General features: G+C 41.2%; 2 protein-coding genes across 2 annotated transcripts in view; one reads left to right on the plus strand and one right to left on the minus strand.

Moving 5' to 3' along the window:
- Kin (Kin17 DNA and RNA binding protein) overlaps positions 1 to 1,756 on the plus strand; it is a 15,528-nt gene extending 13,772 nt beyond the window's left edge. The window contains exon 5 of the mRNA XM_055593692.1: positions 770 to 1,756. Within this exon, the coding sequence (XP_055449667.1) occupies positions 770 to 1,569 (800 nt within the window). The 3' untranslated portion in view covers positions 1,570 to 1,756. The remainder of the gene's footprint in view (positions 1 to 769) is intronic.
- Positions 1,757 to 11,007: 9,251 nt separating this feature from the next.
- The window catches only part of Itih2 (inter-alpha-trypsin inhibitor heavy chain 2), a 37,096-nt gene continuing 32,578 nt past the window's right edge, over positions 11,008 to 15,525 (minus strand). Inside the window, exons 17-21 of the mRNA XM_055593819.1 lie at positions 14,819 to 14,932; positions 14,251 to 14,449; positions 13,342 to 13,514; positions 12,658 to 12,769; positions 11,008 to 11,312 (exon numbers count right to left, since the gene is read on the minus strand). Coding sequence (XP_055449794.1) covers positions 11,165 to 11,312; positions 12,658 to 12,769; positions 13,342 to 13,514; positions 14,251 to 14,449; positions 14,819 to 14,932 — 746 coding nt within the window. The 3' untranslated portion in view covers positions 11,008 to 11,164. The remainder of the gene's footprint in view (positions 11,313 to 12,657; positions 12,770 to 13,341; positions 13,515 to 14,250; positions 14,450 to 14,818; positions 14,933 to 15,525) is intronic.

A 15,525-nucleotide genomic window follows, 5' to 3' on the forward strand; every position in this document is an offset into this window, starting at 1 on the left:
TGTACACACAAACGTATACCACCACATATGCACATGTGCACCGCACAGGTACACATATGTATACCACACACACGTGTGCAACACACAAATAAAAATATTTGAAAACGTTTTTAGCAGTCTTTTCTTTCTTTTTCTTCTCTCCATATTCATTCCTCCTTCCTTCCTCCCTTCCTTTTTTTCCTTCCTTCATTTGTTGAGTCAGCAGCTCACACTGTACTCCAGGTTACTGTAGAACAAAATGTGTATCCCAGGTTGGGCTGGAACTCATGGATATCCTCCTGCTTCGGCCTCTCAAGTGTTAGGTTTACAGAATGAGCCACCACCACTCAGCTCTATATTCCTCCTTTAGGAAATGTTTCATATTCTGTCTTGAGGTGATTGCTCAAGTTTGCTTCTTTCTTTTCTCATTTCTAGTCCTTATATGATGACAAATTAGGAAAAGAGGTGAAACTTGGTGTCAGTATCGTGCTTATTTAGTATGTAACTTTAGTGTCAGTTAGCAGGTCAGGAAGGTTTCTGGTGTAGCTGAACACTCATTCCTAAAGTGCTTCCTTGCGTGTCTCTTGTTGAGCTGTAACCTCAGTGTAGCCATGTAAACATGGAAGGGAAAGCTCCCCATGTTCAGAGCTCTGTGTTTGATGAGACTGGGTTATAGTTACTGAGTGAGAAAATGTGCAGAGATGGAATACATACTGTGTGTAGTTTACTTTGTCTGTATACAAAGTCATGCTGTTGTTTTTTAATTTTTTTATTTTTGTTTGATTTTAAGGATTGTGTAAAGTGGATGAGACACCAAAAGGCTGGTATATACAGTACATAGACAGAGACCCAGAAACTATTCGCCGGCAACTGGAATTAGAAAAAAAGAAGAAGCAAGATCTTGACGATGAAGAAAAAACTGCCAAATTCATTGAGGAACAGGTGAGAAGAGGTCTGGAGGGGAAGGAGCAGGAGGCGCCTGTCTTTACAGAGTTAAGCCGAGAGAATGATGAAGAAAAAGTTGCGTTTAATCTGAATAAAGGAACAGGTAGCTCAGCAGGAGCTACAACGTCTAAGTCAAGTTCTCTGGGACCAAGTGCACTGAAGACACTGGGAAGCACAGCATCAATGAAGCGAAAAGAATCTTCACAGAGCTCGGCTCAGTCTGCAAAGAAGAAGAAGTCTGCACTAGACGAAATCATGGAGATTGAAGAGGAAAAGAAAAGAGCTGCACGAACAGACTCCTGGTTACAGCCCAGAATCATTGTGAAAATTATAACAAAGAAACTTGGAGAGAAATATCACAAGAAAAAGGGCGTCGTTAAGGAAGTGATTGACAGATATACAGCTGTGGTAAAGATGATTGACTCTGGAGACAGGCTAAAACTAGACCAGACTCACTTAGAGACAGTCATTCCAGCACCAGGGAAAAGAGTTCTAGTTTTAAACGGTGGCTACAGAGGAAATGAAGGCACCCTAGAATCCATCAATGAGAAGACTTTTTCGGCCACTATAGTCATTGAAACTGGACCTTTGAAAGGACGCAGACTTGAAGGTATTCAATATGAAGACATATCTAAACTTGCTTGACTTTGAAAATTTGTTACAAAAACACATTGAAATTGTAAAGCATCAAATTGATGTCAGCCAAGGCACTGTGTAACTCTACTGTGTTAGGGGATTTATTTTGTATTAAAAATATATATATATATATATTTAAATGCTACTGGATAGGTGTTTGGGTAAATTTGTAATAAAATATAATGGTTTTTAAGTGTCAGAACTGTCATTTTTTTCTTTGTTCCTTTTTACTTCATAATACTTCCTTAATAGATTTTTATCACCATTAAAGAACACTGTTGTAAAGTGTTTCATATAAGACAATTTGGAAAAAATAGCAAATTCTTAAAGCACATTAGCATCTAGTCAGGCAAGCTTGACCTTGATTCTAATGAATCATTGGAGTCACTTCTCTTTTGCTAGAATAAGACTAGGGAAAAGGTGTCACTTTGTTTTATTAAAAAAATCCTTTAGAGTCTGTCAAGATGCTCAGCTGTTCTTTCAGAAATTCATGTTTTATTCCCAGCACCCACATGGTGGCTCACACCTCTGTAACACCAGTTCCAGATCCAGTGCCCTCTTCAGGTCTTCATGAGCACTGCATGACATGCCATACAGATAACCATGCAGGCCAGACACCACACACATAAAATAGATGACTTGCTGTACAGATGTCTATGCAGGCAAACATACATACATACATACATGTAAAAATCAGTTTCTTGTGTGTCCAACCTTTGGTTTCTGTGAGCCGTACTGGAGAAAAAACTGTCCTGGAACACAAATCAGATCTAAGGGTGCCTAATTGGTGGCCCATAGGTTGTAATAACATACATTTTTTTTTATTATTTTCCATTACCATTGAGTCATGATATTACAAAGTTCATGCTTGAGAGCCACATAATCAGGTTACAATTTTAAAATATATGTATGTATGTATGTATAACAAGATACTACTTCATTCTCTTCATTTAGGGCTTTTTTCCCCCTTTACAGTTTTTACTGTTTATGTTGTGTGTGTTTGTGTGTAAGTATTTGTATGAGTACCACATGTATACAGGCCTTTGCATTGGGTCCCAGAACTGGAGTTACAGATGATTGTGAAGTGACATAATAGGTTCTGCGAACTGAAGTTGGGCCCTCCTCTGCCAAAGCAGAAAATGCTCTTCACTGCTGAGCCAGCTCTCCAGCCCCTTACATTTACATTTTTTATCCCAACGGAAACTACTTAGTTTACAGACATTTATTTACTTAGTTAGGTTTTTCAAGACAGGGTTTCTCTGTGTGGCCCTGGCTCTCCTGAAACTCTCTGTAGACCAGGCTGGCCTCGAACTCACAGAGACCCGCCTGCCTCTGCCTCCCCGTTGCTGGGATAATAGGCGTGCACCACCACACCTGGCTTTACAATCACTTTAAACTTTGTTTTTTTTTTTTTTTTTTTGATGACTGCTTCTATTTCTTTGGGGGATATAGGACTATTTAATTGATTTACCTGGTCCTGATTCAGCTTTGGTGAGTCAAATCGATCAAGAAAATTGTCCATTTCATTTAGATTTTCAAATTTTGTGGCATATAGACTTTTTTTATTATTATTATTATTATTTTTCTTTTTAGTTACATTTTGTTAACTCTGTGTCCCAGCTGTATCCCGCTCCCTCATTCCCTCCCCAACCCCACACTCCCTCCCTGGTCTCCTCCCTGCCCCTTTCCAAGTCCACTGATAGGGGAGGACCTCCTCCCCTTTCATCTGACCCTGTTTTATCAGGTATCTTCAGGGCTGGCTGCAAAGTCCTCCTCTGTGGCCTAACAGACTGCTCCTCCCCTGGGGGAGGGGGGGTCAAACAGCCTGCCCTTGAGATCCTGTTAGAAATAGTCCGTGTTCCCCTTACTTTGGAAAACTACTTGGTTACTGAGCTACCACGGGCCACATCCGAGCAGAAGTTCTAGGTTATATCCATAGATGGTCCTTGGTTGAATGTCAGTCTCAGAAAAGACCCTGTGCCCGGATATATTTGGTCCTTGTAGAGCTCCTATCCTTTCCATATCATACTAACTTCCCTTCTTTCATATAATTCCCTGCACTCTGCCGAGGGTTTGGTTATGAGTCTTAGTGTCTGCTTTGAAACACTGCTAGGTAGAGTCTTTCAGATGCCTTTTGTGGTAGACTCCTGTCATAAGTTCAATGCACATCCCATTTGTCTTTCTAAATGAGGATTAATCACCTTCGCCTGTGTCCACTTTCTTGATTATCTTCTTTAGGTGTGTAGATTTCATTATGTTTATCATATCTTGTAGGTCTATATAAGCGAGTATATACCAAGTTTGTCTTTCTCCTTCTGGGATACTTCACTCAGAATGATCTTTTCTAGATCCCACCACTTGCCTGCAAATTTCATGATTTCCTCCTTTTTGAATGCCGAGTAGTATTCCATTGTGTAAAAATACCACAATTTCTGTATCCATTCCTCCGTTGATGGACATCTGGGTTGTTTCCAAGTTCTGGCTATTACAAATAAAGCTAATACGAACATGGTTGAACAAATGTCCTTGTTGTGTACTTGAGCAAATTTTGGGTATATACCTAGGAGTGGTATAGCTGGGTCTTGAGGTAGCACTACTCCTAGTTGTCTGAGAAAGCGCCAGATTGACTTCCAAAGTGGTTGAACCAGTTTACATTCCCACCAGCAATGGAGGAGGGTTCCCTTTTCTCCACAACCTCTCCAGCATGTGCTATCACTTGAGTTTTTCTTCTTGGCCATTCTGATGGGTGTAAGGTGAAATCTCAGGGTCGTTTTGATTTGCATTTCCCTAACGGCTAATGAGGTTGAGCATTTCTTTAAGTGTTTCTCTGCCATTCGATGTTCCTCTTTCGAGAATTCTCTGTTTAGCTCTGTTCCCCATTTTTTAAGTGGATTACTTGGTTTGTTGCTTTTCTGCTTCTTTAGTTCTTTATATATACTGGATATTAGCCCTCTGTCAGATAAAGGGTTGGTGAAGATTCTTTCCCAATCTGTAGGCTGTCTATTTGTTTTGATGACAGTGTCTTTTGCTTTACAGAAGCTTTTCAGTTTCATGAGGTCCCATTTATTGATTGTTGCTCTTAGAGCCTGTGCTGTTGGTGTTCTGTTCAGGAAGTTGTCTCCTGTGCCAACGAGTTCTAGGCTGTTTCCCACTTTTTTTTCCAACTGATTTAGAGTATCTGGTTTTATGTTGAGGTCCTTGATCCACTTGGACTGTAGTTTTGTGCAGGGTGATAAATATGGATCTATTTTCATTTTTCTGCATGTAGACATCCAGTTGGTCCAGCACCATTTGTTGAAGATGCTGTCTTTTTTCCATTGAATGGATTTGGCTTCTTTGTCAAATATTGAGTATTCATAGGTGTGTGGGTTTATTTCTGGGTCTTCTATGCGATTCCATTGATCCTCCTTTCTGTTTCTATGCCAATACCATGCAGTTTTTATTACTATTGCCCTGTAGTACAGCTTGAGATCGGGAATGGAGATACCTCCAGATGATCTGTTGTTGTAAAGGATCGTTTTGGAGATTCTGGGTGTTTTGTTTCTCCATATGAAGCTGAGAATCTTTTTTTCAAGGTCTGTAAAGAATTGAGTTGGTATTTTGATGGGAATTGCATTGAATCTGTAGATTGCTTTTGGCAGGATGGCCATTTTCACAATGTTAATCCTACCAATCCATGAGCATGGGAGATCTTTCCATCTTCTGAGATCTTCTTCAATTTCTTTCTTCAAAGACTTGAAGTTTTTCTCAAACAGGTCTTTCACTTGCTTGGTTAGAGTCACACCAAGGTACTTTATGTTATTAGTGGCTATTGTGAAGGGTGTTGTTTCCCTAATTTCTTTCTCAGCCTTTTTGTCTTTGGTATACAAGAGGGCTTCTGATTTTTTTGAGTTGATTTTGTATCCTGCCACTTTGCTGAAGGTGTTAATCAGCTGAAGAAGTTCTCTGGTTGAATCTTTGGGGTCGCTCATGTATACTATCATATCATCTGCAAATAGTGACACTTTGACCTCTTCCTTTCCGATTTTTATCCCCTTGATCTCCTTTAGTTGTCTTATTGCTCTGGCTAGGACTTCAAGTACAATGTTAAAGAGATATGGAGAGAGTGGGCAGCCTTGTCTTGTCCCTGATTTCAGTGGGATTGATTTAAGTTTCTCTCCATTGAGTTTGATGTTGGCTATAGGCTTGCTGTATATTGCCTTTACTATCTTTAGGTATGTGCCTTGTATCCCTGATCTCTCCAAGACTTTAAACATAAATGGGTGTTGGACTTTGTCAAATGCTTTTTCAGCATCTAAGGAGATGATCATGTGGTTTTTCTCCTTCATTTTGTTTATGTGGTGGATTACATTGATGGATTTCCGTATGCTGAACCACCCTTGCATTCCTGGGATGAAGCCTACTTGGTCATGGTGGATGATATCTTTGATGTGTTCTTGGATTCGGTTTGCAAGTATTTTATTGAGTATTTTTGCATCAATGTTCATAAGAGAGATAGGTCTGAAGTTTTTTTTTGTTGGATCTTTGTGTGGTTTAGGTATCAAAGTGACTATGGCTTCATAGAATGAGTTTGGTAGTGTTCCTTCTATTTCTATTTTGTGGAATAGTTTGAAGAGAATTGGTGTTAGTACTTCTTTGAAGGTCTTGTAGAATTCTGCGCTGAAGCCATCTGGTCCAGGGCTTTTTTTGGAGGGGAGACTGTTAATGACTGCTTCAATTTCCTTGGGAGATATAGGGCTATTCAGTCTTTCTACCTGATCTTGACTTAATTTTGGTAGATGGAATCTGTCAAGAAAGTTATCCATTTCATTTAGATTTTCAAATTTTGTGGCATATAGGCTTTTGTAGTATGACCTAATAATCGTTTGGATTTCCTCAGTGTCTGTAGTTATGTCCCCATTTTCCTTTCTGATTTTGCTGATTTGTATGGTTTCTCTCTGCTTTTTAGTTAGTTTGGCTAAGGGTTTGTCTATCTTGTTGATTTTCTCAAAGAACCAGCTTTTTGTTTCATTGATTCTTTGGATAATTTTATTTGTTTCTAATTGATTGATTTCTGCCCTTACTTTGATTATTTCCAGCCTTCTGCTCCTCTTGGGTGTATCTGCTTCTTTTTTTTTCTAGGTTTTTCAGTTGGGCCATTAAGTTGTTTGTATGTGATGTTACGGATTTCTTCTTGTAGGCACTTAGTGCTATAAATTTTCCTCTGAGCACTGCTTTCAATGTGTCCCATAAATTTGGGTATGTTGTGCCTTCATTTTCATTGAATTCTAGAAAGTCTTTAATTTCTTTCTTTATTTCTTCCTTGACCCAGCTGTCATTGAGTAGTAAGTTGTTCAGTTTCCATGTGCGTGTCGGCTTTTTGTTGTTTCTGTTGTTGTTGATGTCCAGCTTTAGTCCATGGTGGTCAGATAGGATACAAGGGATTATTTCAATCCTTTTGTATCTGTTGAGGCTTGCTTTGTGACCAACTATATGGTCTATTTTGGAGAAGGTTCCATGTGGTGCTGAAAAGAAGGTGTACTCTTTTGAGTTTGGGTGAAAAGATCTGTAGACGTCTATTAGGTCCATTTGATTTAGGGATTCTGTGAGTGCTTTTATTTCCCTATTTGGTGTCTGTCTGGTTGATCTATCCCTTGATGAGAGTGGGGTGTTGAAGTCTCCCACTATTAAGGTATTAGGATCAATGTATGATTTAAGCTTTAATATTGTTTCATTTACGAATGTAGGTGCTCTTGTATTTGGGGCATAGATATTCAAAATTGTGATGTCCTCTTGTTGGATTTTTCCTTTGATGAGAATATAGTGGCCCTCCTTATCTTTTTTGATTAACTTCGGATGAAAGTCTATTTTATTAGATATTAGGATGGCTACTCCAGCTTGTTTTCTGGAACCATTTGCTTGAAAAACATTTTTCCAGCCCTTTACTCTGAGGTAGTGTTTATCTTTGTTGCATAGGTGTTTCTTGGATGCAACAGAATGTTGGGTCTTGTTTCCGTAACCATTCTGTTAGCCTGTGTCTTTTTATTGGTGAGTTGAGTCCATTAATATTGATAGATAATATTGACCAATGCATGTTAGTTCCTTTTGTAATGGAGTCGATGATCTTACCTTGTTTCATTGCTTGTTTTCTTTTCCTTTTTGTTGGGATATTATCTGTATGCCCTGTTTTCTTGGGTGAATTCGTTTTCATTGGATTGGAGTTTTTCTTCTAGTATCTTCTGTAGGGTTGATTTGCTGTATAGATATTGCGTAAATTTAGTTTTGTCATGGAATATTTTGTTTTCTCCATCTATGTTGATTGAAAGCTTTGCAGGGTATAGTAGTCTGGGTTGACATTTGTGATCTCTTAGAGTCTCCATGATGCTTGCCCAGGCCCTTCTGGCTTTCATAGTTTCTGATGAGAAGTCTGGTGTGATTCTGATAGGTCTACCTTCATATGTTACTTGGCCTTTTTCCCTTGCTGCTTTTAATATCTTTTCTTTGTTCTGTAGATTTAGTGTTTTGACTATGATGTGACGTGATGTGTTTCTTTTCTGGTCTAGTCTATTTGGTGTTCTGTAGGCCTCTTGTATATTTATGGACATCTCTTTCTTTAAGTTGGGAAAATTTTCTTCTATGATTTTCTTGAAAATATTTTCTGGACCTTGGAGCCTGGAGTCTTCTTTTTCATCAATTCCTATTCTTAGATTTTGTCTTTTCATAGCATCCTTGATTTCTTGGATATTTTGTGATTGGAATTTTTCTGATTTTACTTTTTCTTTGAGAGAAGTATCAATTTCTGCAAGTGTGTCTTCAGCTCCAGAGATTCTCTCTTCCATCTCTTGTATTCTGTTGGTGATGCTTACTTTTGTGGTTCCTGATCTTTTCTCCAAGTTCTCCAGCTCAAGAGTTTTCTCATTTTGTGTTTTCTTTATTGATTCTAATTCTGTTTTCATGCCTTGCACCATTTCTTTTATGTGTTTGAATTTGGATTCCTGTCTCTCTACGATGGACTCTATTTCTTTGTTCATTTCCTTTTTGTATGCCACTATTTTTTTCTCTACTTGTGCCTCTATTTGTTTGGCTATGTTTGCGTGTGTTTCTTTAAGGGTTTTGTCTATTTCTTCTTTCTTTACCTCCAATTGACTGGCCAACTCTTTGAAAGATTTGTTCATTTCCTCCTTATGAGCCTCAAATAATTGAGCAAGCATGGCCTTAAGGTCATTTTCCTGTGCTTCTGATGAATTGGAGTATCCATCGATTTTGGGGTTTGCTGGTGAAGTCATGATGTCCTGATTTATGTTGGAAGTGTTCTTTCGCCTACCCCTGGCCATTGGCTTATCTGAGACCTTCCCTGTTTGTTTTTGGATTCTGCCGATCAGACTGGTACTGTCTCTCTCTCGAGTCTGGAGAATTCTTCAGGAAGTTGAGAGAGGTCCCGTGTCCTTAGCGTGTGCTGAGGACTAGCTGTACCTGTGGGAGGACAGTACGCAGGCGCAAACAGAGGCAAATGCAAGCGTGCGTGTGTGTGTATATGTGTGTGTGTGTGTGTGTAAGTGGGCGTGGGCGTGTGTCTCAAGGGACAGAGTGATGGCTAATGTTGAACCCTTGAGTGTGTGGGAGGGGCTCTGCAATGTATATGTCGCAGGCGCTAGTGATGATCGCAGCGCGATTTCTGGCATTAACTGCCTTAACTCCTCAATTAGACCCACAGAGCAGGAACTTCAATGTTCCAAGTGCCCCTCTGTTTCCCAAAGTGGGTATATGGGTGGGAGGGGGTTCGATGCCTGGCTTCTGTTTTAGCAGGACCCAGGATCAGTGGAGCTGCAGATTCTCAAGGGTTCACTCACTTACAGGCAGGTCACTTGGCAGAGAACGGGGTATCTGGGCTCTCTGCTCTCTGGTTTGGCCCTGCTTCTTTGATGTGCTCCGTCAGTTCCGTGCTGTTGTCACTGCCAGGTTATGAGGTCTTGCTGCAACTGGAGATTTCAGGGTGGTCACGTCAGTGGGAATCGGGGTAACCAGCCTTTCTGTTCTCTGGTTTGGCCCTGGTTAGTCTTAAACTGGAGGGCTGATGTGCCCCGCCAGCTCAGTGCTGCTCCGCCGCCAGGTTAGAAAGTCCCGCTGTAACTGGAGACTGGGTTGCTAGTCCAGATGCTTTCTGGGAAGTCCTGGGGTCTCTTCACTGTGCTCTCCAAGCTTGGGAGGCCCAGCGCCTGGTGTGTCTAGCTTGTATGGCGTTTCTGTCTGGTTTTGGTGAGTATATAGCGTATTCTCTGTCACTGTGGGATTGGGCGGGCCGTACTGTCAGTGATGGCGCTCCTGCGGAGCTAGTATGGCGTCTAGCAGACTCGGGCCCTGGGAGGATGGTGCAGCCGCCGCGCGAATCTGGGGCTCCAAGACACAGTACTGCTGGCCTTTGCTGATAAAGGGCTTGGGGCTCCGCCTCAGTGGCTGCAGGCCCCAGGCAGTTAGGTCTGCGCTGAGAAAGGCAAGTCTGCTGTGCCGAGGAGGAGGGAGGTCTGGGGGAGGGGAGTGCCTCTCGGCAAGATCAAAGGATCGTTTCTCACCTTCCCCAAACAAGTCCCTGGGTGACCCGAGACCAAGGTTTTCACCTCCTGCGATGTTCCCTGTTGTTTAGAAAGTCTCTCCGTTGTTTCCCTGGCTTCAGAAGTTCTTCCACTCATCAACTCAGCACTTTATCTCTTCCACAGCTCGGAAACTGTGTGTGCTAGTCGCCATCTTGGCTCCGCCCCCCCCACTTTAAACTTTGAAACAAATTTCTGACTGAGCTATAATCTCAACTAAGACTTGTTTTAATCAAAGAAGGCTTCCATTCATTTAAGACAAAGCGCACATTTAATTGGTTTAATGGTAATCGTGTGATTGCTACTTGGCCCAAGCTTGTGAACGTGAGAACATACAGTAGTCAATATGTCTCACAAATAGTAGGTATGTCAGTCATCTGAAATCTCAGTTGTTCATATAGTATATAACTAAATAGCAAATTGTCATTTGTCCATGGGATCCTCCAAAGAACGAACAGGCTTTAGGGGAAAGCTGCTCTTTTCCAACTGCCCATTTAGCTGTTTTCCTTGTTTGACATCCAAGGCTGATTGGTCATTTAAGTGGAAAAAAAAAAATCAGCCTATGTTTTTGGTCTCAGGAGTTATTACATATGAACAGTTACTGATAAAGTTACTTTTTGAGGAATGTTGAAACACTAAGTTTGGTCACGTGAAGAAGCAATGTTCCCTATTTATGTCAGTGTTCACCCAGAGTCTCAGAAATGACCCTCCTGTGTCATAAGAGCAAGTGCTACTCCTCAGTGCTGCGGTGACATTAAACAGTAAATGGACTTTCACAGTAAACACCCAGGTCCTGGGCTTGGCCTCAGTGGCAGGTTCACTCATCAACCACGACCTGAGTGTCACCTTGATTAATACACACCATCTGAAAACAAACTCCTGAGACTTCTCTGGAAAGTTTATTTCCTTCAGGTAGGTTAGCAGGCCTTTTAGGCCTCTCTAATACCTGGGCTTGTTTTGAATTGCTGAAACAGGAATAATCACCAAGAGTGTCATGGGAGAAAATGTACACACACAATTTCCAAAGACATAAACCTTTAAGGCCATTTGAGAAAGCTGTAGAGGTGAGGCAGGAAGTAATCCTTGTAATGTCCGTCGATGAAACCTTTCCCACTATTGTGCACAAACCAGCAGGGGACATCTGTTCCGAACACTGTATCGGTCCTATAGTCCTTCTGTAGGCCTCTGAAAGGAAAATGGTGTATATGGTTAAGGAAAAAGACACAGTAAGAAGGCACAGCTGGAAACAGGACAGCTGTTTCCCTGTTCTTTGTGCCTTTCTTCCTACCCTGAACACCCCCCACCCAAGTTAAAAGAGGTGTCAGTGTCTGGGGGTCAATGCCTCAACACAGAGTAACCAGTATACCCTCAGTTAAGACAGTCCTGTAAGTTGGCCTTCTTCCAGCAAGGCAACAGTAGCAAAGGACTAGTGAAAAGCTCAGCACTGTGGACTAACTGTTCTACCTGAAGACAGAGGCATCTCCTCAGTTTGTGGATATGTTTTATTTAAGGGTGGTACCAGCAGTTTATGAGCAAATTCAACTCTTCCCCTTGGAGGATGAAGGAGATAATATTTCAAAAATACATACGGCACAGTGCCACCAGTGAGCCATAAAAGAATGGAGTGGTGTCCACTTGGTTTCATTTACTCCTCAGAAATGTCACAGGGGTTTCCATAGGTGAAAAGGCTCAATGTTTGCCGTTTGTCATTGAAAAATGATCTGTTATGAAACTGCCTATGATGTAAGACAATTGCTAGGTGGGTCTCACCATTTCTCCATGACTACCATGTCTATTAACAAGTCGTTGTTTTCTGTCTGGTAAGCCAATACCATTTGGGTGCTATACTTAGAATCCACCATTCTAGTTTTATGTCTTTTTGTCATGGCGCGCATCATACATAATTTTGTGATTGAATTATCACTGTGAAGTTGCATTTTAATTATGTGGAAGATGATGGCATTTCTGTACTGTTATTTCTAATGAGGAAATGTAACTGCTTTATAAAATATTGAAAAGGCAAAAATGCTTCAAAATGATGTCAAATTAATCATGAGGTAGACAGCCAAACAAGAAGGAGGGAGCTGAAGGTCAAAGATTTATAATGTACACTCAGAATGCTAAATCCCCGCTTTGAAATCAAAGCATATGGATGTGATACATTTAAGAAAAACTACCCCAAAATACACTCAGTATATTCACTTTCAAGAAGCCCTTGTACAAAAATATACAGGCCTTCTCTGGAACTGTGCCTACTGGCTATTTTATGATCTTTTCCTTTGGTCAGTGTTTCCAGTTATTCAGTTTCTGACTGTCGGGCTCTACCATGCAGATGAGAGCACTAGATTAATTCATCTTGCCAGTTCACGACGTGTGCACATACACACACACAGGTTCACTGCTTGCATTTCATCTGGGCTATCTGAAGTGTCCTTTGGCCGATATTGTATTGGCGATGTGTATTGTCTGTTGTCAATGAGTTGAATTTGACAGTGTTTCAAGTGGCTTTTCTTATGCATCCAAGGCCTACCTGGTGACATTTAACTTATGTCCTTTCACTTCCATGCTTGCCTCTGGTTTTCCCGGCTCTTTTCCTGGTCTCTCATTGAAGATATGGATTGTTGGCTCATGCATGAACTGTCCTAATGACACAAAACATAGACATTAATTTACATGGAATCCAAGGCCTGTCATTGGGTTCAAGTGACATTTTGGTCTTCCCTCTAGAATCCCCTTATTGGGGGATTCTAGGTGCTAGTCTTGTAGACCATCAGTAAATTGCAAAGTAGGCATTGGAGAGCGTAGTTCAGAGCAGAGGAATAGGGTGGTTTGAGATATCACATGCTTTCATCTGAGAGCATGCTCCAAGCAGCATGAGTACATTTTATACAAGGGCATCTTAGGACCTGCCCACTGATTGTTTTAGACAACCCTTCTTAAAACGCCTGCATATTATTGAGTCTACTCACCGCAGACCCCTAAACCAGGTCTCCTCTCTTCAGTCACAGAAAAAAGTCCTAGCCTAAATCCTAACCTGCTTTTTTCCTTGCCTTAACTTGCAACATTAGGGTCACTGGGCAGATGGCCTTGGCGATTACATTTCGCAGTGTGCCTGCCGTGTTGGGCCCTTTGCTCTCGCAGCCTTACCTGCCACCTTCCCAGCTTCTAACCACAGTCATCCCAGTCACCTCACGCAATGGTGGAAATGCTTTACCTAACAGTCCATGTGCCCTGGGTGAGAACTTGTCTGTGGGGGGCGCGTAGATCCCCAGGAAGTCCACATTAACCGGATGTTTCTTCCACACACGGTGCAGCAGAACGGAAAAGAACAGCTCTTTATCCAGGGTGAGAGTCACAGATGTTTCTTTCTTCACGGAGATGAGTAGCCTATGTGAAAGTTAACATAGAACTAGTTTCTAGATGATTCCAGAACATTTCATTAAATGTTAAATTATTTCTGTGTGTGTGTGTGTGTGTGTGTGTGTGTGTGTGTGTGTGTGTGTGTTTGCCTGTGTGTCTGTGCCCATGTGTATGCACGGTGTGCAGTTGAAAAGAGGACAACTTGCAAGGCTTTGTCCTGTCTCTACACTATGTGGGTCCTGAGATTGAACTCAGACAATCAGTCTTGGCAGCAAGTGTCTTTACACACTGAGCCATCTTGCCAGCCCCAGAACAGACATTTTGTAAAAGCAAGTCATTCTCAGCCCTGATAGAAACTCTCCACTCCTCCAGTGAGACTGTCACCATGTCAGTACTATGGGAAATTGCATGTCCAAAGCAAGCAGCGACCATGTCCTAACTGGGAAGTTGCTCTAGCAAAACATGCAACCACGCTGCTTTGAGCGTACTCTCTGATGTAGTCAGCTATAGATTTCAATGGCTGGATCTGCTTACATGTATTGAGTGCTTACTCTACGCCATGTGCTCAGGCTTGTCAGTGAGACACAGTGAGCTTTGAAAGCAGTTCCTCGTACCAGGGATGGCACCGTGGGTGAGAGCCCCTTCCCTGAACCTCAGCTTTCTTATATTTAAAATGATGACCGTATGCTCTCTGACGCTGAGTCTGGGCTTACTTCTGCAGCCATGTTCCAAGGGCAGATGAGAATGAAGGTGGAACACTTGCCTCTCTTTCCCAAGATGAGCCGTGTCAGACCAAGACAATCGAGATGTAGAAGAACCATGGCTCAGGGTGATGGCCTCTGTGCTGATTTCTATTTTCATGTCTTCCTTTAGGAAATAAAATCCCAGTTTTCCAAAGTAGGTTCTTAGTTTTCCATTCTCTTCCTTTTTGGCACCAATAAGCTGACCATTGACTAAAATCCCTGTAAAGGAAAACATGCTTTCTCTCTTGTGCCCAGTATATGGCGACTACAGATTGTATTTATAAAATTTGACTTGTTGAGAAAATAATTTTTATAATACAAGTAATTCTCTTTATAAAATCTCACTTTACAGTTGACATTTTTATGAAATTATTAAAATAACATCAGCTAGCTCATTCTCAGAATATATATTTTAATTTATAATTGCTTGAAATGCTTAATATATATAATTTGATTTCTCACTAGTTATAAAACTTTTAATACTATGGGATATCTAGTGAGGTGAGGAAAAAAAGGAATCCCAGGTCATCATAGGGAAGCGTGGCCATCATGCAATTAGCTAATTCAAATGTAATCTGCTTTTGTTACCTGATTCTGGATCAGACACCAAGCTAAGAATTTTTCCAGGTTCTGAGTCAATATTGAAACAAATATTCTTTTGGCTTTTTGGCAGGTAAATGATGAAGTGAGGGTCATTTTCCACTAGAAAATATACAAAGAAAATGAAAACAAAATGATGAAAAGAAGGATGACTTGTGTCATTGTTGTTTTTGGAAACAGGATCTAACTTTTTAACCTAGGCTGTCCTTGAACTTGTGATCATCTTGTCTCAGCCTCCAAAATGCAGGGTTACAGTCATGTATTAGCAATTATCTCCTGTTATTTCCTTTCATCCCTCAAACTACAAAGTTCATTTCAGGTGGTCAACAGATACTTGGTTCATTGGTTAATGTCAAAGCTGAGCACTAGAGGGCATTGTTAAAGTGTGAAACAATGGCTTCTTTCTAAAAAACAATTATGGCAAGTTTTTCCTTCTATATATAAATACAGTATTTGTGGTGGCTTGAATAAGATTGCTCCCCACCCCCACCCTAGGTTTATATATTTAAATGCTTAGTCACCAGGCAGTGGCACTACTTGAGAAGCATTAGGAGGTGTGGCTTTTTTGGAGGAAGTGTGCCACTGAGGGATGGAGGGAGGCTTTGAGGTTTCAAAAGCCCAAGCCAGACCCATGGCTCTCTCTTCTTGATGCCTGTGGATCCAGATATAAAATTCTCAGCTACTTCTCCAGCACC

Source organism: Psammomys obesus, unplaced genomic scaffold (assembly GCF_907164565.1).
Source record: "Psammomys obesus unplaced genomic scaffold, mPsaObe1.curated_primary_1811, whole genome shotgun sequence".
NCBI classification, from domain to species: Eukaryota; Metazoa; Chordata; class Mammalia; order Rodentia; family Muridae; genus Psammomys; species Psammomys obesus.